The sequence below is a fragment of the Mustela putorius genome, unplaced genomic scaffold (genome assembly GCF_011764305.1).
Source record: "Mustela putorius furo isolate JIRA1106 unplaced genomic scaffold, ASM1176430v1.1 tig00000487_pilon_pilon_pilon, whole genome shotgun sequence".
NCBI lineage: Eukaryota > Metazoa > Chordata > Mammalia > Carnivora > Mustelidae > Mustela > Mustela putorius.
In genome coordinates this window covers 9,032,157-9,058,761 of record NW_025421399.1, presented here as the reverse complement: position 1 = coordinate 9,058,761, position 26,605 = coordinate 9,032,157, and the positions used below count along the sequence as shown (strand labels likewise).

The following is a 26,605-nucleotide window of genomic DNA, read 5'->3' as shown; positions in this document are numbered from 1 at the left end:
ACCGGTGAAAAAAGGTTTTACCTAATTATCTTCTTCTCCTACTTTGAAATGACCAACTATGTATCTTTTTTTTTTTTGGTCTTATCAAAGGGGCCGCTGGGACAAAAGCACATCCAATTTTAAGTAAGCTTTAGTTAGCAGACTTAAAATTGATCATGCATTTTAGTTTCAGTAACTTGCAATTTCTACACACTTTGATAATTCACTTTAAAGAGCAAACTGTCTTTAATGACAAGGCTTAAAAGAGACGACCTTTCTGAACAAAATATGAAAGCTCCGAAGAGACTGCTCTTTTAAGGAAACTATGAATTCAAATGACCTTGTGTTCTGAAACTTTTCTCCAACCACGTTTGATGTTTTACCTTTGCTTTTTACTCTCAGAACGAAAGCTAAACCACCACTGCCTTCCGTGGTCGGGGATGCACTTCAGTAAGAGGGCTGTTAATTGTTAATTCAAACTCATAGTTTCTCTCGTCTGCACTTTCTCTGCAGACGCCTTTAATGAGGTTGCGCATGACGACGGGCATATGCCCGCTTCTGAGGAATCCACGGTTACTAGGTGACATTACAGGATAACGCCTGAATCCAGCAATTTCCCTCGAGTCACAGCCGATTCTTTTGTACAAACTGCGAAGCCAGTCGACCCATTCTCTGTCCCCGACCCCCACCCCCTCCTCGGACCTTTTTGCTCCATGGTGCCGCCGGATGGCTGCCCTCTGAGGAGTTGATTGTTGAGTGGGGAGGTTGCAACATCAGGGGTCAGACCCCTGAAAGGGCTCGCGCCTTGGTGACGCAGAAGTGGTAGGACTCCAACAAAACCGTGACACGGGCAGAGGAGGGACGCCTGGCCTGCGCGTTAACCTTCTCCCGCGCTCGACCCCACGGCTGGGTAAACATGCGCACCCACGGCTTTCCTCCCTACGGGTCGCTCCCAACGCCTTATCACCCCCCCCCCCCCCCCGCCACGGACGGTCGCACGCACAGGTGGGTGACTCAGGTGCAGGAGCCAAGAACGACGACTTGACATGGAACTGGACGAGGTACTTGGGCTGAACAATCGATCTTCCACCAGATAAAAGCAGGGATGAAATCTTAGATGATTTTATAATAAGGCACAATGTTTATAATTCATTTCCTGAGCACTTGCGTGTCCTCCCAGTAGCCATTGATATGCCCGGGGCTCTGTTCAGGAAGGCTTTTAAAGGTGCCAAAGGCAATTTTTCTTTCCCTTCTTTTATCAGAGGACATTCCCCAAAACACGAGTGTCGGCCGCCCAGTCCTATCACACGCAACCAAACGGCCCTAAAGTTTCAGCGCGCTTACTCCCAGACTCATGCGACACGCACCAGAAGGGAAACAGGATCTGGGGAATGTCAAAGGTTCACCAGTGTTTGTGATTTCATAACCCTTGAAATAAGGAAAAGAAAGAATAGCAGGCAACTTTCCAAAACACCTACTGATATTTACTCATGGAAAACAAATATTCTTGAGTGGGAGTTCCAATTCCAGCAGACAATACAATTCACCAAGTATTTTCACTTCGGGCAGCTAATCACCTTACTCATGAAATCTGTTGAGCTTCAACCTGTTTTTCACCGTCTGTAGAGACGCACTTACAAATTAATCGTGTAGCCTTAATCTTTCCCGTTGGGGCGCTACATCACAGCCTGAGTACCCACTGTCCTCATTGGGTAGGTGGTTTTAAAAGCATCTGCTTCAATTTTGCTTTCTTCAAGCCGGTGCTATAATGTGTCATAAAGGCAAGGAAGGCCCGAGCTTTCGAAGGACAGGCGGCTCTATCCCACAGGAGGTGTCGGGACAGACGTCACCAGGCAGAGGTCATCTGGAGTGGGGAGGCAAGGGTTTGCACCGACGGCCGCGTCTATGCCGCCCCTGGCCTGGCTTTGGAAGTGGCGTAAAACCTGGTACTTCCTTGCCATGTCTGGTCCCAGTTACACTGCAGGGAAGGGAGGCTAATCCTTGGACGGCAAACAGCAAAGATGGGCGTGGGGACATGCACGAGTTTTGAAAAAGCACACAGAAACGCTCTGCCCTGTCCTGTTACAGAGAACACGATGGTCACGGCCCTGCCCGCCGCCCGGCTTTTCCGAGCTTCTCCGAGGGCCCACGGCGCACACCACGACCGCCGAGAGAAGACCGAGCGTCCACCCACTGCAGTGCAAAATTGCCTCGGCAAACGCGGCTGACCATTCAGCATAGGACACACACCAATCAGCAATGACCAATTAGAGTCAATGTGCTGATTGGCCAGTTGGGTGGAGACAAATTTCCAATCACGGGAACACCACCATATCCGCAGAGGAAAACGGGACCAATCACAGCTCATCTGCCACCACCTGCCACTGGCTTGCGTGTCCTTGGGACACACCCCTATGCTTTTAGGTTTTCTTAAAGAGCACCAATTAATAGGAAAACGAAAACCACCACCATAAAAAGAGAAAGCAGAAATAAAACCATGGCTACTACATAAAATTCTTACACCACTCTGATGTCCCAGGATCAGACGACGCCAATGCGACAACTCCTTAAACTACTATCCGAGGACCCAGCGATTTTTATTCTAAATAAATGAATGGATGTGATCTCCGATGGGACACAAGGTATTTTCCCCCAAAGTGCAGTTTGAGATAGTCAGGACTTTTTAGGGAAAAATACCAGGTACGGGTCATGTTTATTTTGGCAAATGAGGTGCAATAAAAAGTAGAAATAAAATTGATAAGTACAAAATATAATGTTTTAATAATATATGAACATGAACATGAGAACGACATAAGCATGTTAAAAACTGTGATACGATACTACAAACGTGATTTTGATCATATGGAACCGGTAAAATTCTATACAAAAGCATCAACAGGGCATATTACGAGAAATCATTTCTTTCCTCAATATACGCAATTCTCAGCACACGCTCAAACGCACGCGAATATGGAAATGTGAAATAAAGGAATGTTAAAAAAATAATAACTTAGGCAGACACAAATAAAACCACCCCAAAGCATATGAGTGATGCATGTGTTTATGATCTTAATTACATTTAAGTATTAAAAAATGCCATTGATCTCACAGTTTACAGTATCCAAGTCTTCAAACCTGCTGGAAGAAATCCACAGTGTGGCCTGGACAGTGACGTCCACTGCCCTCGCCCTGAGCTACACAGGTAAGCCTTCCTGCGGTTACCTGAAAATCAAAAGACTCCGTTAATGATTTTCTCCAGGTCTAATGGGCATGTCAACGATAAACGAGGTCCTAACTCGGGAGGGGCTGGATAGCAGTGAAAAAGGTATTTGATATCAAAATTTCATCATTTATGCCCAGAAAGGATCTGAGCCCATCTGTACCAGGCAACAGAATCTTTTGAAAGGTGAGTGATTCACAAGGTCTTAACTTCTAATCCAACGCCAAATAAGTGCTTTGGCCTTTCACTGCACGAAAAGGGAGGTTGTCTGACTGACTTAGAGCAGGTTAATGTAATCTATGTCCGTGATGTCTCTCTCTGGGAACCCTGGACTAAAAAGGCAGCCTGCGAAGCACACGCTGAGGGTACTAAAGTCACGGTGTTGCCACACCACCAAGCCGTTTATCTATTTTGGGCTGGAGAACATCTGTAAGCAGCGCCAAACCTCCAGGGGATACGGGCCTTTGAAGATGTGGGCTACCAGGCTGCGGATTGCATCACCTCGCTATCTTAAAAGACAGTCTCCTTAACCCTGCAACTGGGCTTCAAGACAATGTCTTGTCGGGACTGTGCAGGGGAGGCCCAGACTTGTCAGGCACCTGCGCGTCCTCTCATTCTGCTCTGATCGTGCTAAGCACAGTGATTATGAGAGGTGGGTGGCTCTTCCAAGATGGGCTATTTAATTTACAAAATCAGTATTTTTTCCCCAAAATTGATACTATGTGTAAGGATTGTAATAAAAACCCTACTGTCAACCCAGGAGACTCACAGGCGCCAGCAACAGAAACTAATCAGAAGGCCTTAGGAGAGTGGGGCTGTACCTTCTGCCTTGGTATGTCGTCAGCTCTTCTTGAAGGATGGATGCTCTCTTCTGCAGAAAGTTAACCTAGAGAAAGACACCGTGTATGAGCAGAGGAGAATGTGGCTGAAAGGGCATTGGGGTGTAAATAACGTGGCTCCCTAGATAACAGGCAGAGGATTCGTTGAATGTCAGTGTTGTACTTGTCACCTTTGCTCACACAGCATCCTTCTTGAAAATCCATCCGAGCCTAGAGAATCCATCGGATCTCCTTACTGTGGGGCCATCTTGGTCTGGCCCCAGCCCGTCCCGGGGGCCCCATCTCATCCTCCCCACCATCACCACTTTGTACACCATGTCCTCCCGGCTCCTTTGCCCTTTGGCATGGGCCATTTTCTCTCTTTGGAATGCCTGGCTAACCATCTTCCGTTTATCCTCCACTGTCACCTCTCCTACTGACTTCCTGGACGCCTCCCCAACCGCTCCCCGCCTCCTAGGCAAAGTCAGGGCCCCTCCTCTGGCCTCCTACTCCTGCGCTCCATTATTAGTACTTCTTGAACTGCCTTGGGGTTATTTGTTTTCAAATCACTGGAGAGCTCTTCTGGAACAAGGAGGATGTTTCTTCATCTCTGTGTCCCCAGCTTCTTTCAGGGGGCTGGGTGGGACGCTGGTGTTCGCCAGCATGTGACGAAAGAAAGACGGAGGAGAAAGCAAAGTACTGTCTTCTGGAAACCTCAGTCCGTCCTGGGGCGTCCCTGAGGTTGGAGAGGCGATGCTGGTAGTGGAAAGAGCCCAAGCCAGAGTCGGGCCAGCTTGGATTCAAGTCCTGGCTTGGCATTGAAGGCTCTAGGGAAGTTACTTGAGCTCTTGATGCCTCATCTGGGAAATGGGACCGATGGCAGCTGCTTCCCAAGGTTAGGAGGAGGCCGTGATAAGCCCAGTAGAAGCCGCATAGCACATTCTCGTGAATCAGATCTGCACAGTGTGGTGTTTTGGGAAGCATACATTTCTATATAGTATTAAAGATCCCTGTATTGGGTATGACTTCAAAAGCACCTTACACAAGCAAATAGAAGCGGTTTGGGGGTAACTTCTACTCTGGCTCCATGTAATCCAGTCAGCGGCATCCCATCATTTCAGAATTGTTTACCTTTGCCACTTCTGAACGGAAACCATGGCAACGGTGGATTCTGAAGCCTAGTTAGGCAAGAGAACACAGCCGGCAGAACAGCGAACGTGCTTGCGCGAGAGGATGTGGGTCCATATCCAAGGGGTCCCCGTCGGTTTCGCTTACTTATGATACCACCCCGGTTTTCACTCCAGCCCACTGCTCAAATGACCCACGGGACGATCGATGATGTTGACAGATGCAAGGGTCACGCCGATTCGGCCTCCCTCCCCCACCCTGCTTTGCAATCGGAATCCCAGCAATTTTCAGAAAATACAGGCACCTGTGCTTTCAAACTAAATCTGCACACTCCCCGGCCGGCCGGCGACTCCCCTGCGCAGCTGCCAGTGCTGAGGCCCTCACGCAGCTGGCAGCCCTCTCTTTCTGGGTCAACATCCGGTTTTCCGAGGCTGAAGTGGCTTTTATTACAGCGAAATGATGTGAATGATAACAGAAGCCCCGCAGGTGGCTATCACATTTCTTTTCTTAGTTCTTTTCTTCTAAAAAAAACCCAGTCCTCTGAAGGTGCCAGGTCCTCCACTGCTGACCCCACGGAAGCTCTCCCACAAAGTTAATGGGTAAACCACGATGCAAGGGGGAGTTTTAACCCTTTCTGCGCTAATGCTTTCCTGCAGTACTTAGGATTATAGGCAGCAGCGGAGGCAGGAGCAGAGCCAACCGTAGTCCACGGAATGATAAATGATGGAATGAACATTTCATCTTCAGAGAAGAGGCTTTGGATGGAGGGGAATACACACGGGGCGGCCGACATTGGCTGCCCGCACTTTGTCCTGCACATTCTAAAGAGCGTATGCGAATATCATCAAATCCTACCGGTTCATAAATCAATTTATTGAGCACCTACTATGTGGCAGGCACTGTTCTTGGCACAGAAAACCAAGACCGCTTTCCTAGAAAAAAGTATGATTTCCTTTTTTTTTTAAAGTTTCTTTCTTTCTTTCTTTTTTTTTTTTTTAAGATTTTATTTATTTATTTGACAGACAAAGATCACAAGTAGGCAGAGAGGCAGGTAGAGAGAGAGGAGGGGGGGAAGCAGGCTCCCTGCTGAGCAGAGAGCCGGATGCGGGGCTCGGTCCTAGGACCCTGAGATCATGACCTGAGCCGAAGGCAGAGGCTTTAACCCACTGAGCCACCCAGGTGCCCCTTTTTTAAAGTTTCTTAACAGAGACATGATTTGCAAATATTTTCCCCTATGCCATGGTTTGTCTCTTCAGTTTCTGAATGTTGTCTTTTGAAGTATAAAGTTTTAACTTTTAGCAACGTTCAGTTCATCTGTTTTTTTCTTCTGCTGCTTGTGTTCTTGGTGTCACAGCTAAAAAAATAACTCCCACCTAACCTAAGGTGCAGAGTCACTCCTTGATCTAAGAAGACTTCTTAGAGTTTTCTTCAAAGAGTTTTGTAGTTTTTTAGCTCTTGCATTTAGGTCTGTGACCCGTTTTGTGCTCACTTGTTGAATTATCTGATCGTCCCAGTGTTTTTCTTTCCATTTTCCCTCAGTCTTGGAACATTGGGAAACCATCTGACCAAAAAAAAAAAAAAATCTAAAATATTTATTTTTAATATATCTATTATATTTTTCTATCTCTATCTATCTATCTATGAAAGGTTCCCCCTGAATCTCAGTCCTGTTTCATTGATCTCTGTGTCTATCCTTTTGTCAATATCACACTGTCTTGATTACGACAGCCTTGTAGTGACTTTTGAAATTGGGAAGCACGAGCCCTCCAAATTCATTCTTATTTTTTCAAGATGGTTTTGGCTACTCTGGGTCCTAGCTATTATTTTTCATCCATCTCAGTCATATGAGGATTCTTAGACATATAAAGGGAACATGACTGTTTTAGGGGAAAAGTGCGTTTTAGGTTCCTAAGTGCATTTGAAATGGGAATGTGTAGATTCTTTCCCAGGTTAGACAGACTAGCAGTAGATCAGATGTCAGACCAATAGATCAGACTAGCAATAGACCAGATTCTAGAAGTACCTGGAGAAAACTGATGCTGGAAGTTGTGAAATAATTTTAAGCATCTAAATTTATACCCATCGCCTCTCTCACACTGTATTTCATAACCTATACCAAGAACTACACATTTTGGCATGAAATATTTAACTGAATTGTTTGAATACCCTGTCATTATCCTGCTTGGGATTTAAAATGCATCTTGTTGTGTCTAACAACCGTACAGAACACACCAGAATAAAAATACTAATTTAACCATGGTTTCTGTTTCTCTGCCCTTTCGCACAGTCAGGAATCCCCCACTGTGCCAAGCGATGGCATTTGAGGCCTGGTACCAAGAGGAGCAAGGGGGAGCTGTATGGGAATGTGCGCTGTAAATGAGGGAAAGTAACCATAACTGAACACTTCAATTTCACGGGAGCTCATAAGAAAGTCTTATTGAGACAATGAGTTCCAAAACTAGTAAGAAAAACTTAAAAAAAGAAATCCAAACAGGGGCACCTGGGTGACTCAGTCGGTTAAGTGTCTGCCTTCAGCTCTGGTCATGATCCCAGGGTCCTGGGATTGAGCCCCACATCCCATCGGGGTCCCTACTCAATACAGGGGTCGGGGGGTGGGGTTCTGCTTCTCCCTCTGCCCCTCCCCCAGCTCATGCTCGCTCACTCTCTCCAACAAATAAAATCTTTTAAAAAACCCAAACAAAAACCGATTCATCCTCAGTTGTACCTTATGTTATGTATGTTACTACATTAATTTCTGGCATCAATTCAGAATTAAGCTTATTTGTGAGTCTGTTTTCAGTATATACACACCACCTGAACCCTGAGGAAACACCTTGATTCTAGGAATTACCTGAGACTTCAGGGAGGAAATGGTGTCTTCCAGTTCTTGTCTTAGAGACGCTGGCATCAACCCTTTGAATTTGGTTTCATATTCTTGTCGTATATAGGTTATCTAAAGTGAAAAAAAAATGACAGCTTACGAATTCTTCCACAAAAATGATTGTTTTACATTTAAAATAGTAAATAATAGTATCTATTTATCACAAATGTAAGTTTGCTGCATGTGGCCAATAAAGACAACAGGAGACAGAGTTACAAACTGGAAAGGCACCGGTCTGCCCTTGCGAGTCTGGGACAGAGCCTGAAACACCTGTATTCCTTGAAAATCCCTCTTAATACAATTTTCAGCATGTGATAAGTAAAACACCTGTTGTCTCCTCACCACTCGTGATATCACACTACACTGACCTTTTCCTGATCAGGATGTGGCTTACGGTCATGATGTGCTGTGATCTGAGGACAACTCATGCTATGTTATTGTTTTGATTAAGACACTCCCTCCAACTGGCTAGGTATGTGGGTGCCTGAGAGAACAGACAGGACAATGAGAACAGGAATAAAGAAGAATCTGTGCAGCTGTGCCTCCAAGAGTCCACGGTCTTGCCATCATGAGGGTCTTTGGCTCCTGGCCTTCCCTCTCCCTCCAGAACGCAATCAAGCCTGGGCTCAGCTAACTGACGGATCCCTAGGCTGGTAAAGCAGAGTTTGGTGGCTCACGCATTCATCTCCCTAAAAGCGAGGAAGGCAGAAGAAAGGTCTTTGAAGGGCTACGTCTGTGCAGGAGGGAGAGGTACGTGAGTGTGAGTGTGTGTGTGTGTGTGTGTGTGTGTGCGCGCGCGTGTGTGTCTTGGTGTCTTTCTCCTGTTGATTTCTCTTCCTCCTAATCTGAGATGCAACAGAATTAAAAAAAGCTATTGCATGTAACTTAACCAAATATTAAAGCAGAATTGCACAGTATTCCATAAATGATTCATCGGACACATCTGAAAATAAGGTAACATACTATGAAAATATGTGCAACTGAGCTCAGTTAGACAAGTCTGTGCATTGATTTACTGAGGATAATTTAAAATGATCAGCCTTTAATTCCCAACTTTTCTTAGACTAAACTGAATTAAGAAATGTGTTCTAACAGTTCATTTCATTATCCACTAAAATCCCACTGCAAATGTTCTAGAATATGATTTTTCAATTTTTGGCAAAGTGTTTCTTGACATATGTTATAATCTTGTGATTTACACCTAAAAGGAAAAAGAGAAATAATGAAACAGGATCTCTCCCCATGATGTAATATTTGATTTTTCCCACCTTCTCTTCTTGGACTCAAGTTCAATAGCTAGATCAAAATGAAAGGCACATGCAAAGCAAAACATATGCTTTATAAACCAGATTTTAAGGGCAACATTTGCTGAGGGTCATCAAGCTACTATGTTGACTAGATTTTTCTATTGTTCAACATCGGCTCTGAAATTTTGAGCTACTACTCCTTCAAAAGGGACTTGTGTGTGCTGACTGTCTTGTATCCTTTTTTGGTTGGAGTATCTTCCCACTGTCTGCACATTTGTAAGACCACTGAGCTGGGTATAATAATGCGCAGCCCCACTTCCTTTCCCTGAGGACTTTGGTGACTTTCTTTGCAATGTCCTCTGGCATCATGCGTTCCTATGAAGTCTGAAGGTGGCTGGGTTGTTTGCTGTAGTGAAGGTGTCTTTCTTTCTCTGCTTGGATGCCCATGTGATTTTCTTTTTCCTCGATTCAGGAACTCCACTGGGGTATGTTTTGGTTCTAATGATGACCACTTTTCTTGGGACATTGTGTGTGCCATTTCCATCTTTTCTTGGGGCCGTCTTCCCTCAGTTTTAAGTACTTTGGTGGTGAAGGCCAAGCCCTTAGCTTCTGTTAATTCTCATAGTTTCTCTTGACTCCCTTGTCCCTGCTTCACTTTTCATATCTGATGGCTTCCTCCTACTGGGGGCTGGGCCACAGATAGCAGAGAGCGGTGTGTGAGCAAACCTGCCCTTTGATCACCCAGTCGCATCACTTTTCAATTCAGTAGGCTCTATTTTCTAACCTTTTATGAGGACCTGGGCATTTCCACTTCCTGTCAATTACTCCTTTCTTTTTATGATTTCAATGAATCTGAGTAAACTTAAATGAGCTCTTGGAAAATCTGAAGTGACCTCACTTATGAATGAGACTATCGACCAGGAAAATATTACTACCCTGAATCTTTAAACCCATATCCTGAATTTGAAAATCATTATACCAAGCAGAATCCTGTTACTTTAATAAAGTCATGGAAAACTTTAATCTGTTTTGCTCTATTTATAAGGTCAATAATGTTACTACCAGCAAACATTTATGGAGTACTTCTGATGTGCTGGATCCAATCCTAAGTGCTTTAATAAGTGTGAATCCTTCTGACACCCCCGCGAGGTAAACACAGAGAGGCGGGAGAGTCATGACGGGAACTCAAGGAGTCTAACAACTGTCAAGCACACATTCTTAGCCACATGCCCTGCTGTTTCTCAAATAACCTTTTCAAATATTGAGATGTTTCTTCCAGCCCCAAAGGAAAAGGACACCACAGACACAACCGATTAAGGAACTTTCATCCATTACACACTGGTGCTCTCCCCAGTAGAACAGAGGCCAAGGAAGGGGGCGGGTGCATGACTGTCCTTCCAGACGTCCATCTGTTCTTTGCTTTTTTTTTTTTTTTTTTGATGACTACAATAACAACAATGACAATAATAATTCATTCCTCATACTCTCCCATTGGTTTAAAATTTTAACTGAAGACTAATTTAAAATAATCTCTACAAATGCAATGCACTTATTTCCCTAAACTAGAGGTTCCATAAATCCCCCACAGAAGCACAGTTTTAAGGTCCAGCCAGTGAAGGCTGTATCTAAGTTCGTCACATGGCAAAACGAGAAAGAGGAAGGAAATGATTAGCTTATATTCCTTCATATCACTTTGGACTCCTGCTACTATTTTTCTATCCCCACCTTTGACCCGGGATGTGTTTGAGGGGGAATATTGAGGGGGTGATAATACTTATCTATAGACTAATCAGTCTATGAACTGCCAAACACGCCAATCTCCCTTCATCTTCCTGCCTTCCCACATTTCCCTTGTGGTCTGAATGTGGCCTTACAACAGATCAAGGAGCCAGAGGAAGCCAAGCTGATTGGAGCAAAGGGTTTGATGGACGTACAATTCCTTTAACTACGGGAAACGAAAGTTCTTATATATAAATCTATCTTATTATTAGGTTTGAATATTCAAATTTTCATTAGCATACACTGTCCAATTATACTAGTGAGGGCGGTATTAGTTTTTTAAATGCAGAAGCATTCAAAGACCATGCTCACTTGAGTAATCCTGGAAGGGCATTTTCAGGACTAAAGTTTTGGCTCTTTTTCACCCTGCCTCAGCACTCCCCCTGTCCTCTAAAATCGCTGGGTGTGATTATCTTCTCTTCCACGTTCCTCAACCACCTCATGCCAAATAGACATCAGCCTCCCCGTCTCCCTTTCCTTCAACCTTCTTTCCTTTAGCAAAGGAAAATTAGGAATCGTAGGATGTCATGACGATGACATGACATTCCTGTAATGTAGTAAGACCCCTGGGCGCAGAGGGGGAAGAGTGTAGGTATAACACAGCACCCACGTGACCAAAGACAGCTGTGCCCCGCGCCATGGCAACAGATCGTCCGCCTTTCCCTCAAAAGCACAGCGCTGACAGTATTTCCCTTAATTTTTAAAAAGGACCATGAAGACAGAGAACATCCATAACCGGAGTTCAGTGTTACACTCAAGTAAAACTTAAAGCCCGGGAGATCGGCCAAATTTGGATGAACCAGAGTCTACTGACCATACAGAATTGGCAGTTAATTCGAGCCAATGGGATCTCTGGAGACCAAAAACCCAAAGTGATGGTTGAAAAAAGCGAACCTGGAAAACCTTACAATTGCACTGAAAATACAGGAGGAGAATGAAAGCACATTTTGTGGTGTTTTTATTAAAAAACATTCTCAACTAGTCATGTTGACATGTCAAAACCATGTGAAACATGTCCCCCTCCTGTGGTATAACAAAACAACAAGTAAGATGGAAGCCTGCAGCTTAGGGACGGTGTCTCAGCCACGGGGTATTTTATTGTAAGCTTCCACGAGCCAAGATGGCATTCACTTCTGAAGAGGTGAGGAGAGGGGAGGCCACTGGTGCCCACTGGGATTCCCATGTCACATGTCCCTGCACAGTCATTTGTGAATTGTTTTCTGAGTTAAGAGTGAAGCATTTTGGGAAAATGACTGTGCCTGATACGACTTTACAAAATCCAACTGAGAATTTTGGGGCTCAGCAGAGGAAAGAAGGAACTGAGTCAGACTTCTACTGATGGCATCTCTAAGCGACTGCCCCACTTTTCTGCGTCGCCCCAGGACCATCCCAGTCTGGAATGCCTTCATCTTACACCCGACCCACGGCAATACCGGGTATGTTGGTTTTGATTTTGGATTCAAATTTTCTTAACATTTGAAATCAGGGACACCTGGGTGGCTCAGATGGTGGCGCGTCTGCCTTTGGTTCAAGTCATGCTCTCTAGTTCCTGGGATCGAGCCCCACATCAGGCTCCTGGATCAGCAGGGAGCCTGCTTCTCCCTCTCCCTCTGCCCTCCTCATTCAAATGAATAAATAAAAATCTTAAAAAAAAACTTACAATCAAAGTAAAATCCTTTAGTGAGACCAACAAGGTCCCCCACAATCTGGCCTCTATCCACCTCCCATCCTCCATCACGGGACGGTCCTGTCACTTCCAGATACCAGGTTCGTTGGCTTCTTTCTGTCCGTTCACCAGGTGCTTGGGTGATTTTCTTCACAATAGGCCCTTTTTCCTTTTCTTCTGCCTACTTCCTGTCCCATGCAATAGTCTTCCTCAGTTTCCTTTGGAGAATGGGGGCCACACCAGCCCTCTCTTTCAAGCTGTGACCCACTCTCTTGTCATTTAGCTGGCAAGGAGCCCTCTCAGCAGTCTTGTCTGCAGTTACTCCTGGGACTTCTCTCCCAGCTGCCTCTGCCTGCTGATGGGCTCGGGACCCCGTACTGGCATCACTCTGGGGTTCTGTTCTGTTTCCAAATCACATGTGGATGTCCATCCTGCTTTTGACTCTGAATACATTTTGCTTTTCTCTATTTTTTTTTCAAGATTTTAAAATTTATTCATTGGAGAGAGACAGGGAGAGTGAGCAAGTGCATGAGCAAGGGGGAGGAGCAGAGCAGGGAGCCCTAAGTGGGGCTCGATCCCAGGACCCCGGGATCATGATCTGAGCAGAGCGCAGACACTCAACCGACTGAGCCACCCAGGTGCCCCCATTTAACTTTTCTCTTTCTTTTTTTAAATACAGTCTTAATACCTCCCTAATACAATAAGAACCCAGACTCTGGAGCGGGAATGTCAGAGCTGAATCTGAGTTGGGTCCCTAACTGCATGCCTTGGAAAGGTTAACTTCTCGGTGCCTCAGTTTATCTATCAGGAAAATGGGAGTTATAAATTCTTGAGGCTGCCATGAGATTTAGGTAATTTAATATATATAGAAGTTTTACAAGAGTGGCACTTAGTAAATAAATGTTCAATAAATGTTAGTTATCATTACATCATATAATGGAGACTATCCATATATATTTCATTACATAATATCTACGTATATTATGAATTACACATATATATATATATTTTATTTAACCAAGCCTCTACTACTATACTTTTTGATTTCTGATTATTTGCAATGCTAGAAATCCTCATAGCCAATTATTTGCATATATTCGCAATGAACTTAGCCCTTAAGGGCTCCATTTAAGTCTCTTTTCACATTAGTATTTACGGGTTGAGAAAGTACATTATGACAAAAGCTTCTAGGAGTTCGGGATTGATTTTAATTGAATTTGGATTTTATAATTAAAATCATCAACATATCTTTGGAAAGCAGTAGTACCTGTTTCTGACTTGTGTTATTTATCCTGGGTACTGACCGTGATTGGCGTATATGTGAGTTTTCTCAGAGCCTTGTCAATAGCTCTGGTTCACAGGTGGGGAATCCCTGAAGGAAAGGATCTCAGCTTAGAACTCCCTCTCCATCCTGCCTGGATTTCTATCATTTAGTTATATACGGGAGCGTTGGGGGGAATTATCAGATGCTTCTTCTTCTCATTGTGAATTCGTGTATTCAGAGCTGTGTCCTAACACCTGGCTTAGCTGAATGTCGTAAAGCAAACTGAGTTGGATTGTTGAGTAAGTTGCAGGGGGTCAGAGAGGAGGGAAAGAACAAGAGGTAAATTTGAAGCGTATATTCCGAGAGCGGCTGAATACGGGTAGGCACTACAGTGGGGGGTTTGGAGTAAGTGGAGGACATCAAAAGGACGCTGGGCTTCTGAAGGGTGGTGACAGGCAGGTAAGAGGTGGGGGACACAGAGAGGAAGGTTACTGGGGGGATCTGATAGAAGGAGAACAGAAACGCGGGGGATGTTTCTCCGCAGAGGGCCTTTGTGCACCATAAAGTTTTTGCATGGGCTTTTAGGGGTGTGAGTATAGGAAACTCATTGGTTTGATACTGAATTCCAATGTGGTTTAAAGAATAAGAATGAAAGACATTGTAGTAAAAGATGATGCCAAAAAAATGTTCCAGTGCCGCTGAGAAAAAATGCTCTGCCTTCTAAGAAATCTCATTTTTATTGGGGTTAAGGTATTATGCGTTGCCACAGCAACTGCCAAGAGAGATCCATTCTAAGGAAGGTGCTCTGCGGCTGAGCTGGTGCACTTTGATTCTCAAATACAAAGTGAAAGTGTAGAAGGAACCATAATTTTCTCAACAATCTTCAAAATATTTCATTTTCCCCTCTTTCTTCTATATGGTTTTATCTTATGGTTCTTTATGCCAATGGGGGTCCCCTTAGACCGAGGCAGAGGCTCATAGGGCTCCCTCGTTCCGTGTACATTGGGACCCCAAGCCTCCCAGGAAAGGGGGTGGCTGATTAAGGAAGCCGCCATCCTCAGCCTCTCTAGTGGGAGGAGAGAGCATGAACTAGTTTCTGGAAAGGGTTGTGGTTTTAGGAGGAAGGAACAGTTTTCTGGTACTTTGGAGAAAGCGTTGGCCTGAGGGTGAAGGCAGTGGTCTGAGCCACGCACTTCAGTTAGCTTTGGATGCTCTAAATTCAGCTGCAGGTAGTCGAAGAGATTCCTGACCGCAAAAAGAAAGCCAGGTCTCATAAGTCTATTCATAAGAATCAACACATATAGAAAAGACGGGAATCAGGTATGATAATCAGAGGCCAGAAAATGACCAATAAACTACCCAACTCTGCCCACGAAGCAAAGACCTAAATACATAAGAAGACTGAGGTCGTGGCAGGAAATAAACAAGCATGAATATTAAAATTTTGGAGGACATGTGCCCATAAGCGGTACGCCTTCCCTCCTGATGTCGGAGAAAAATCCGAAACCCTATTTTAGAGCTCCTAGAAACAAATGTGGCCTTTAGAGGTACTCATTTCGAATTTCACAAGATAATGTGTGGTGGATATTTGTTTCACCCTCTAAGCACTCATTCGAGAGGCTTCTGGGTCCTGGAATACACCCCTCCCTTCACACAGTCGCATGCAGAGAGTATGTGATAAGGCCTAGCCAGTCATCATATCACATTCCCCTTGTGCTGGGATCATCTGGTGCCTGGGTCCATGAGCCAAGTTGAGGTAACCAGAGTCACCGAGAGAGGGACAGGGGACCAACCCTCTCACCCACTAGACTTCACCCAGGGGATGTCATTCTGGAGTTCGCTGGCCATCTTGCTACCACGAGTGAAAGCTGGACTGAGAGGGGAGACAATCCCAAGGAAAAAGCCCTGAGAACTGAAGAGAGAAACTGGGTCCTTTGTCCAGCTGACCCCGAAGTTCGCCCTGTCCTTTAGATTTCTCAGTTTGGGTTGCATTTTCTGTCACCTGCAACTCAAATGGTCGTGATTGAAACAAGAGAGAAAAGGGAAAATATTAACTTGCATCTACGTGTTGTGTCTGTTTGACAAAGGGTCAGCAAACTGTGGCCTACAGGCCAGGGCTGGCCCACCACCTATTTTTGTAAATAAAGCTTTATTGGAACACAGGAATGCTCATTGGCTTACCTATTATCGGTGGCTGCTTTTACATGACAATGGAAGAGCTGAGGGTTCTGACAGAGACTCCACAGGTTAAGCTTAAGCCCCTGCACTCGACTGAGAACCACAAAGTGGGCCGCACGCTTGTCCTGCTGTCCCTCCGACTGCGGCCGACAGCATTTATCTCGGGGCGTGGCACCTGGTCGCAGCTCAACAAACATTTGCTGAGTGAATGAATGACTCAAACTTCACAGCGCCCTGTGCTAGGTCCGTCTTGTCTTCAGACCACAGGAGCTTCAGAATGTCTAGATTAAACAAATCACAAAACCTTTCCCGTAATACCAAGAGTAGATTCTGTCTGTGAAGACCATGACGGTCCTGTGGTTTGTAATCAGCGCCGAGGCTGCGGATAAGCAGGCCGGCTTCAGGGCTGAGAACATCGGAGGCAAACCCTGGGGCCCGCAGGGCTGCTGAGATTTGCCCTGAGGGAGGGGAGCTGGCTTCATCCCTGTTCTGTTCCTCCCCTGCTTCCTCAACCACCAGACTGCCTATAGGGTCGCCACATTAGATGACCCCTGCTTCCTAGTGTGTGTGTGTATGGGTGTGCATTTCTCCTGAAATTAAATGCGGGTTCCTTTCTCACTGCAATATATTATTTTGGTTTCTAAATGCTTGTCTTCTGAACAATACCATCGCTGGAAGCAGAGACTGAGAAAGGCGGCATGGGGAGCCTGGGGAGGTATGTCTTGGAAAACGTGGACACCGGGAGGGTCGAGTTTACGGGAGTTAAAGGGTCGCAGCATGTCCATTTTACTTTGGAAGATCCACCTCTGAAAGGGTTTGAAGAGAACACTTTGGGGAGGGACGGGGTGGTTTTCACTGTTCTCCTCTCGGAGAGAGTGGGTCAGCCCTTTCTGCGTGGGGCCAGACTTCGTGCAAAGGTAGGGTCCATCCACAGAGGACCAAAATCACACCCAAGGCGGGGAAGAGAAAGGCTCCTGAGACTTTTAACTGACTTTCTTAAATAGAAGACCCATGAAGACGTACGGAGCGACACTGATACTTGGTATGGCTGGTCAGGGTTTCGGAGTCTATTTGATATTTACTCTTCATGCCCTGAAGTAAGGTTGAAATACTTGGCATATGGTAAACGCTCAGCGAACATTGTTCTTATGAGTTAATGACGAACAGAGCTATGGTTGAACTGGTAGTCGAGTCCCCGAAATTATGGAGGGCAGGAGAAGCCATCGCTCCAAGTTTTGGTTGAATGTAACAGAAAATAAAGAGAAATCAACCCTGACACCTGCTATGGCGGGCACCGTACAGAGGAACGGGTGCATCACCTTCCACCTGTGGTCAAGATGCCATTCAGTCCTTCCAGAACACTTGGAGACAGATAGTATCACCCATTTCACAGACGAAGAAATAGGACCACAGTGACTTACTGCTAGAGTTGGCGCTGACACCAGACATCTAAACCCGCACTGTGCCCACTCACGGTGAGGGCCCTGGGAGGTGGTGGGGGATGAGGAGGATTCATCTGGAAATATTGCAGAGAGAAGTCAGGAGAGGAACAGCCTGAGCCTCAGGGACAGCGGGAGTGGCTGGAGTGATCTAGGAGAGTGAGCGCGCAGGTTCAAAGGCAAGGCGGTGGGAAGGTCCGATCACAGATGCTGACCCTGAGCTGGCTCGCAAGAAACAAGAGTGAGAGGTGAGTTGAATGAGAATCCAGGCCTCAGCCACGTACCCAGACGAGCCGTGTCCCTGGAGAGACAGGGTAATGGGTGGAGCGAGCCTGTCTGCGCGTGGGTGGGGGAGGAGACACGCTTCGGGTTGGCATTTACTTAGTGTAGGGGCTGGGAGATGCTGGCGAGGGGAGGCCGCCGTGGAGCTGACGAGAAAGGCCGAGATTGGAGGCCTGAGAGCCTGGGCTGGAAGAGCACGTGAAGCCTCGGGAAAGGAAGGGCGTTCTGGAGGGGAAGGAGAGGCTAAGAACCCCCCAGCAGCAGAGGGTCACCCACGAGGGGCTTCCCCGCGCAGGGCGCAGGAGAAGCAGAACCAGAGACACATCAGGAATGGCAGGAGAGGTGGGCTGAGAGGCAGCAGGGTGGGGAGCACGGCTTTGGGTTTCACAGGCAGGGGCGGCCGCGGGGAGGCCAGGGTCCACGGGCATCACCTGTCCCCCAGGTGGCCAGACATCTAGACCGCCTGGCAGGCCCGAGACACGTGGGTGAACAGCGACGCTATATGAATGGGTTAGGATGGAAGTAGTTTGTTGATAAATACGTTGCTTCCCATTTTAAAGCGAGGATTACAGTAGGAGTATCCGCATCTGTCCTTCCCTTAAATGTCACTCCGAACACCTGACCTCGTCTGAGACTTCTGACCTGCTTTGAGGGCATTGTTCAAAAGAGGCAAGCTATGACTGCTCTTTCTTTTCTGCATATTTAAACTCTTGACAATTATAAATAAGTTAAATCTCTCCCTCAAAGTACCAATTATCTCCTTATGTCTGAGAAGGCATGTCTTGCCAGATAGAGCATTCTATACAAAACACAAAATAGAAATACAAAGGCGGTCATTGTCCCACTGGTGCCCCGGGATTTACTTAGGCAGTTCCAATTAACACTAATGAGGATTTTGTGCATGAATCCCCTTACCTCCCAACGAATGGGAACAGAGACCCCCCAACCTCAGAGCAGACAATTTCAAAACACCATTGTAAACAGTCACTGACTACATTCATGCGTTGTTCACCTTTACACAGCAGAGATAAAAGGAATTTTCATTCAATTAAAAGTTAGGGAACGTGCAGTTATCCAAAGACCCCATTCAGGCGTTCTGAATGACGACGGTCGGGATCTGGATCTGGCCAGCGTTTCCGGGTGATTACTCCGTGCAGCTCTGTGTGGAGTGGAGAACGGGTTTTGTTCTCTGGAAGCTTGCACGTTTGACATCGGACATGTCAAAAGGAGCTACATAAAGACATAACTGAAGCATCATGGGCCAAGGAAGGGAATCGGAGAGACTGATCGCTTCTCCGTGGGCTAGTGGGAGTCTTTAGAGAGGGGATGAGACCTGGCTGGGACTTCGTGGAATGAGGAGGAACTTTCTGGACGGAGGAGAGGGAAAGCGGGAGGCACGCAGGTGAGTGCGTGTGGCGAGCTTCAGGTCAGCCAAGGGGTCGGGTGTGGATGGGGGTCGTGCAGTGGGCAGGGGGCGAAGGAGGCAGGTAGAGGCGGCTCCTCGTTGTTGTTTCTCTCCTTCAACTGCTTGTTGCCCATTTCTTAAAGATGCAGATCTGACCACGCGGCCTACCCCCCATCACGAGAGCTCTTCAGTGACTTTTTCTTTTAATCTATAGACCAAGGCCAACCTTGTTGGCACCGGTCCTCTAAGAGCCTTCTCGGCTGATCTTGTTTCCTAAGGCTGTCCTCCAGGGGGGACCGTGCACTCCACCCCACCCCCAAAATCCCACGCCCTTTTGTGCCTCGTGCCTTTGCACATATCATTCTGTTCTCTCTTCTCCCCCTGACCAGCTGGAGCGCTCCTCACTGTTCTCACACAGACCCTCTCGCTGGGACACCTTTCCTTAGTTGTCCAGGCAGGCCGACCACTCCCTCCTAGTACACCTGCAGGCCTGCCGCATCTAACAGCGGGCGGTCATCACCAGCGGCGGCTGACAATGACTGTTTTCTCTGTGTTACGCGCCACGAGCATCCTTCCGCATATATTTTAGTTTATCAACTCTCCCTTCTAATTCCAGGGGGTACCTGCAGGACTATTTACATATGAAGAAACAGCTGAGCGGCTGTATCTTCGTCACAGCCACTCAGCTAGTTAGCAGGTGCCTTAGGACCTGTATCTAGGTCTTCCTTACCCAGGGCCTCTGTTTTACTTCATTGTCACAGGGTAATTATTTATTCACTGCTTTCTCCTCTTAGTCTGTGGGTCCCCTGAGCATAGGTTCTATGTTTTAACTGGAGGTCAATGTTATTGAAAAAGAAAATAAGATTACCTCATTATTGAGCTGAAGCTTGAAAACATTATATAAGGATTGTTTTTTTTTACCAACATACAGGCATTTCTACCAGCCTCTTATGCAGGCTGGAGTTTGCACGAAGCAAAACACACTTGACCGCATACTTCTGGGCTCTACACCTGCTCTAGGTCCGATGGAGAAATGGCCCAAGAGCAGCTCACATTTAGTGCGAGACAGACGGGGTTTCTGTTTTCACAAATCAGACACACTGGTAGGAATATTAAGTTGGCCTGGTCTACTGAGACATATGCAACAGTAAAATTTCTGTTGGAAATAGTTACATTAAAGTATCTTTTAAAAAACTTGGGTACATTGTTCCTGTCTTCAATAAAACCAACACAACCCCAAGAAACTGTGGGGAGATTAGCAGTCCGTTAGACTGAGCAAGAGGCTTCCTCTTCTAATCTTTTTTTCATTATTATTTGCACTAGTGTGCTTTTCCAGGAATGTCTCGGTGCATTCTTTATAAAACTGTTGCCCAGATCTTTTCTAAAACACATCAAACCAACAAAGGTCAAGTAAAGAGCAGGAAGATTTTGTTCTTTCAGTTGAAGACATTTCTTTAATATTAAAAATGTACTGAAATCTAGAAGCATATTCTGATGATGTCTGAAAAGAATTCATGGTGGAGAAGTCAAGACACAAAGGGAAAAGCTCTCGACAAGCATTGCTGGCTGAGAGATCCTCATTGGGACAGCTTTCTTCTTTACTTCAAGGACAGACAAAAATCACTATTTAAAAATAGAAAAAAATTTCCTAAACATTAAGTGCTGATATTATGACTAGTGTTATTCTTCATGCTTACTGGCCCTCAAGGTAAAATATATTATAGCGAACATTTCAACCACCTCATTTATATGTGAAAACAAACAGGAAGAATGGCTTTTCTAATTCAGATTGAATTCTAGGGGTTTTGTTTTTGCTATTTATTTCCAAGCTATTAGAGGATGCTGTCAGATCTTTCTGTGTGGCTCGAGTGCCCAAGTGGGTTGCTCAGAACTCTGTAATCATTTTACTCCCCTCTTTATCTTGTACATATATTTAAAACCAATGGTGGCAGCAGAAAGTCTGAGACTTGGGGGACAAGGATACCATTTATGTTGCATCACGCTAACTTTTTTTTTTTTTTTACAGCCTCAAGATAATCTTTTTGTGATAGATTTTCTTTGAGAAAATTAATCTTGCTTCCTCCTGGCCTTAAGAAGATTAAAAAAAAAAAGATTTTATTTACTTGACAGAGATCACAAGTAGGCAGAGAGGCAGGCAGAGAGAGAGAGAGGAGGAACAGGCTCCCCACTGAGCAGAGAGCCCGATGTGGGGCTCGATTCCAGGACCCTGGGATCATGACCTGAGCCGAAGGCAGAGGCCTTAACCCGCTGAGCCACTCAGGCACCCCGCCTTAAGAAGATTTTATTTCATTTTCTTTTTTTTTTCTTTCTTTCTTTTTTTTTAAAAAGGTTTTATTTATTTATTTGTCAGAGAGAGAGAGAGCGCGAGCACAGGCAGACAGAACGGCGGCAGAGGCAGAGAGAGAAGCAGGCTCGCTGCAGAGCAAGAGGCCTGATGTGGGACTTGATCCCAGGATGCTGGGATCATGACCTGAGCCGAAGGCAGCCGCTTAACTGACTGAGCCACCCAGCATCCCTCTTTTTCTTTTTTAAAGGAGATTTTAAACAGGTGGGCCCAAGTCCCTGGCAAAGTGAACCATTGTCATGTTCAATGATCTTGGAAAAATTAGGGTTGTTGACTGCAAAATTAGGTTACTATATACTTTAAATGTCCCGTAAGGCAGAGCACATGTTTGATGGGATGAGCACTTTCGGAAGTGTGGGTAGCTCAACTGTGTTGCTGGGCCGCGTGCCGTGACCAGAAGCAGCCTGGGAGAAAGGCGGGCGGCCAGTTTGGCGATATGAGGATTAGGAGAATTAAAGGGTGGCTAGGCTTGGGCACAGGGGCCTTTAAACTACTGTCTGAGAATTTCTGGGAAAACCTTCACATCTTCATTTAAACAATTCTATGCCGATGGGATGCAGGGCCTTTTGGGTGGTCTGGTGGGAATGACTAGGACCAGAGCCACTGCCTCCGGGAAGCCTGGCTCTGAACTGAAGTGCTCAGAACTACCCCCCAGACACTCTGTGCCTGTGCTCACCTCTTCGGCTTTCCTGATGAGTGCCGAACTCCTCGTCCTTCCCAGTACCGGCCCATGCCCAGCCAGGAACACAGAGGAAGAATCAGACTCTATCTCCAAGGAGTTTCCAGTTTTGTTGGGAAACCAGAGTAGCCCACAAACATTACACATTCAGCTATGGGGAAATGGAGCATCGCAGAAACTTGGAAAAAGAGATTTCTGTGGCCTGAGACAGCCTGGGCAGGTCAGAGGGGAGCAGGTGGGTGGGTGTTCAGCTGTACTCCCCAAGGCAAACAGCAGCTGGCTGAGCAGACATTTGGCAAAAGGAGATTCCGGGTAAAGAAAAACGCCCCGTGAGCATGACTGGCGCGGAGGCCGAGGGCTTGCTGAGCGGAGGCCGGCCTGCGGGGCTGGGGGCCGGGACACGAGCCTGGAGAAGTCATCTGACCACAAGAGCCCTCGGAATCGGGCAGAGGAATCTCTTCAATCAGGAGAAAACCCCACAGCAGTGGTATTTAAGGAAGAGTAGTTAGAGATGAGAAGCAGGGACACCAGCTAGGAAGAGGCCATTTCCTCCAAACTCGGGGTGACGGGGATTCCGAGATGACAGCCAGGAGGGTGGACAGGACGAACAGAACTGAAGAGGAGGGAGAAATCACACGACTCGGTGATGAGATGCTATCAGGCGTGACTGATGGAGGAGGCAGAGGCCAAGGCAACAGCAGGCATAGGCTTCCTCTCAATCCTGCCGACACGGTTAGGGATGTCCTCCCGGAAGGGCTATCTCCACACCTTTGGCCTCTTGGTTCTCGCTGGTCTTAGGTCAGCTGGGCTGCTGTAACACAACTCCACAACCTGCGTGGCCCCCACACAGGCATCTACCTCTCTCGCTTCTGGAGGCTGAGAAGTCCAAGGCCAGGGAGCCAACTGTGTCAGGATTCAGGATCTGGCGGCCTTCCTACGAATTTGGGGGAGACATCAACATCCAGCCCATAATACCACTTCACTTTTTTTTTTTTTTTTGAGAGAGAGAGAGAGTGCAAGCAGGGGTGGGAGGGGCAGAAGGAGAGAGAGAAACCTAAGCAGACTCCACACTCAGCTTGGAGCCCAGTGCAGGGCTCGATCTCAGCACCCTGAGATCATGACCTGAGCTGAAATCAAGAGTCAGATGCCTCACCGACCGAGCCCCTCAGGCACCCCGGGACTACACCTCACTTTGAATGATGACCATTTCTGCATTCTAGATCATTGTCAGCCACATTCTGCTTGAGTCCCGGGACTACACCTCACTTTGAATGATGACCATTTCTGCATTCTAGATCATTTTCAGCCACATTCTGCTTGAGTCACAGCGCCTTTTCACTTGCAAGCCCAGCCCTAGGAGCTGCTGAGACGAAGCAGGTCAGGACAGGAGGCACATTAGCCACTAAGGCCCAGCGGCCGGAGACAGTGGAGTTCTCTCTCTTTAGCGGACTCAGGACCCAGTGGCCCTAGGCCCCAGGCAATGGTGGTTTGCTTCATTAACCCCATTGGTTTGCATGAATGGCCTTTCCCCTCTGCCTTCTCTGCCCCAGGCCGCTGCTAGAATTAGAGCGTGCGGCCAATGAAACCAGGCCCAAGACTGCTTTGGTGGAAAGGGAACTTTCTCTCTCCTGTGGATTTGAACCTGGAAACAAAGGCCGGGGAAGTGCTAGCAGCTACCTTGCAACCACGAGGGGGACGGCCTGCAGACAATGGAGCCAGCAATGCGGACACAGAGCTAAAAATGGAGAGAGAATTGGCTTTTGGTCACATAATTCGAGTAATTGGATTAAGCCTCCTTTGAAGCCAATACTACTTCTCAGTTATAGGAAACAAAGCGTTCTTACTGTTTCAACCCGTGTGAGTTTCGACCAGCTATTTTTAGTGGATTACTTGACAGGGGCTGAGATTCTCTGACAAGACTCTTGACTTGGCACCAACGAGCTGACCCAACCCATCAGCAGCAACAATGGCGTGAGGAGGGCCACTATTTAAAAGTCACCACACTCACCGGCCTGGATCCTTGGGCTCTGGACCTCTGCCCCAAGACCCACACCACCTTCTGCACCTCCAACTACCTTGCCCCTGCCCACCCCCCACACCGTTACCTGTGCTCCAACTCTGCTTACCCAAAGCCTCTCTACTTTCCCAATCAGTGAGTTAGTTCCTGTGTGGGCTCTCTGGCTGACTTAAGCTAGACTTTCCACACTAACATCTGATGTTACTGGGTTCTCCGGGCCAAAGCCCAGCTCTGGGAAATGCCCACCACCTGCTTTCCCCAGCCAGAAGCTCTCTTTTGCTGCTGCAGAAAGTCAGCAACAATAATACACACACACACACACACACACACACACACACACACACTATTTTGATAGGGTCAACTACACATTCATGCTATTTAACCTCAGTGGACCTTCTCCATTGGTGGCAAACCTTTGGCTGGCCTCTGTTGTACACTGGGTGGTGGGCCTTTTCCACATGGCTTCTAGCTCACGAGAGACCCACACGCCCAGCAGCCAATACTGCTGACGATCTGCCCATGACTGGCCTTGCTGTAATTCAAGCCCTGAGGGCACCTGTGCTCCGTCAGGCTGTGGGTCCCACCTGGGGAGCAGCATGGAGAATAACTATTCAGAGACAAGGGGTTCAGTTATTTGCTGTGGATCCTGATTGATGCAGACCCTCAAAGCAATAATTTCAGAGAACAAGGTCGAAGTCGATAAAATAAGTAGACGTGATTAAGGGCAAAGTTGCTTTAAAGCCAGTGCCGCCCAATCTCCTGAAAACAGAACCAAACTGCCTCCGAGAGAAATTGCTTTTGTCTTCACTAAGAAGCACTAATAACCAGTAATGGGAGGCTCGATCGGTAATTAAAGAGAAAGGACACTTCACCTCTGAGCTTTCCGAAGCAAGGCAATATTCTTTCCACATTACGAGAGTCTGGCAAGACGTAGTCAAGGTACTCTGGTTTCTTTGTACTGTTCTCCCCCTTTATTTCAGATTTTATATGAATGAAAAACGATGAGTAATTCCTTCTCTTTGGATCTTCCAGGATATTATTTAAACACTGGCATCTGGTCTCAGGGAAATTTAATGCTAAGTCAGAGAGGAGTATTTGAAAAAGACCTGACATCTGGTTTTGTACTACCCATCCCTGGAAGTACACAGCGAGAGCCGAAGAAATGACTGCATTGCTGGCTCTCGGGTCCTGGTGCTGGTGGGGCTGGTGCGTTTGCTGTAACGCATACCACAGCGTTCCCTTTTATAAAGTGAGGGATTAGTGCCACCTTCTTTGTAGCAATGTCGTGACCTCTATAATGCTTCCTAAATTGAGGACAATGATGGACCCACCAAGCCTCAACACATGATTTAAATCTGATCTGACAGTACTTAAACCCAGAAGTCCAGAAGGCTAATGGTTGAACAAGCTTGGGAAAATGTCCAGGGAACCAAATGTAGAAGCCCAAGGACTTACGGAGAGTAATCACAACTTCAGGGCAATGGGGTAAGGCAATAAAAGCATATTTTCCGAGTTGGCATCCATTATAGGATTGACTTAAACTGTGGTCCCACTCTGATGTACTAGAAAGAAAAAAAAAAAAGCCAACCAGACAAAACCAACAAAAAAATCCCAAACAAACCCCAAAACTCTAGAATCCTATATTCTTTTCTCTTAATACCTCTATAATTTATTATATCACAGATACGCATTTTAAAAACATTCTGACTTTTATGCAAAAACACAAGGCCCATTGAAAGGAGTCCAAGAGAGACTCGCACTTAGCAATGGGAATTAGGGTAAGAATTAATTCCAGGAACAAGTGTATTTCGTATTTCATACATTCGGGCAGACAAAAGTGGAAAGCACGAAGGCCAGCTTGTCTTATTTGTACACCGAGAGTAAACTTCACTTCTGCGACAACCACAAAGAACGAAACACACAACAATGCAGACATCGAAGAATCTGTCCGGCCTGGTGGTCAGTCAGTCCAGCATCTGCCACCACCCGGAAGTCTTGGCACAGCAGCCACCCCGCCCTTCAGGGTGGGGCCCGAAGCCCAGCACCCCATCCTTAGGTCAGTCACCCCATTTCAACACAAAGAGACCTTATTACCCCAGTGACTTGAGTTTTAGTCGTTTCGTTTTCCTAAATCTGACCCCCAACCTGGAAAATCCCGTGTGGTTAAGGCCTAAAGGTCTACATCACTCTTAACCATGGGGACAGAGAAAGTTCTAAAACCAGCTGACTGCAGGTGGCTTTTGGGGAGCAACGTTCCT

At 46.5% G+C, this 26,605-nt stretch overlaps 1 protein-coding gene across 6 annotated transcripts in view; it reads right to left on the bottom strand.

The window, feature by feature from the left end:
• Positions 1–2,733: 2,733 nt before the first annotated feature.
• The window catches only part of CEP112 (centrosomal protein 112), a 408,382-nt gene continuing 384,510 nt past the window's right edge, over positions 2,734–26,605 (bottom strand). For all 6 annotated transcript variants that reach the window (XM_013054504.2, XM_045080931.1, XM_045080930.1 and 3 more), the window contains 3 exons: positions 7,997–8,098; positions 4,021–4,085; positions 2,734–3,201 (listed from right to left, as the gene is read on the bottom strand). In XM_013054504.2, coding sequence (XP_012909958.1) covers positions 3,198–3,201; positions 4,021–4,085; positions 7,997–8,098 — 171 coding nt within the window. In that variant the 3' untranslated portion in view covers positions 2,734–3,197. The remainder of the gene's footprint in view (positions 3,202–4,020; positions 4,086–7,996; positions 8,099–26,605) is intronic.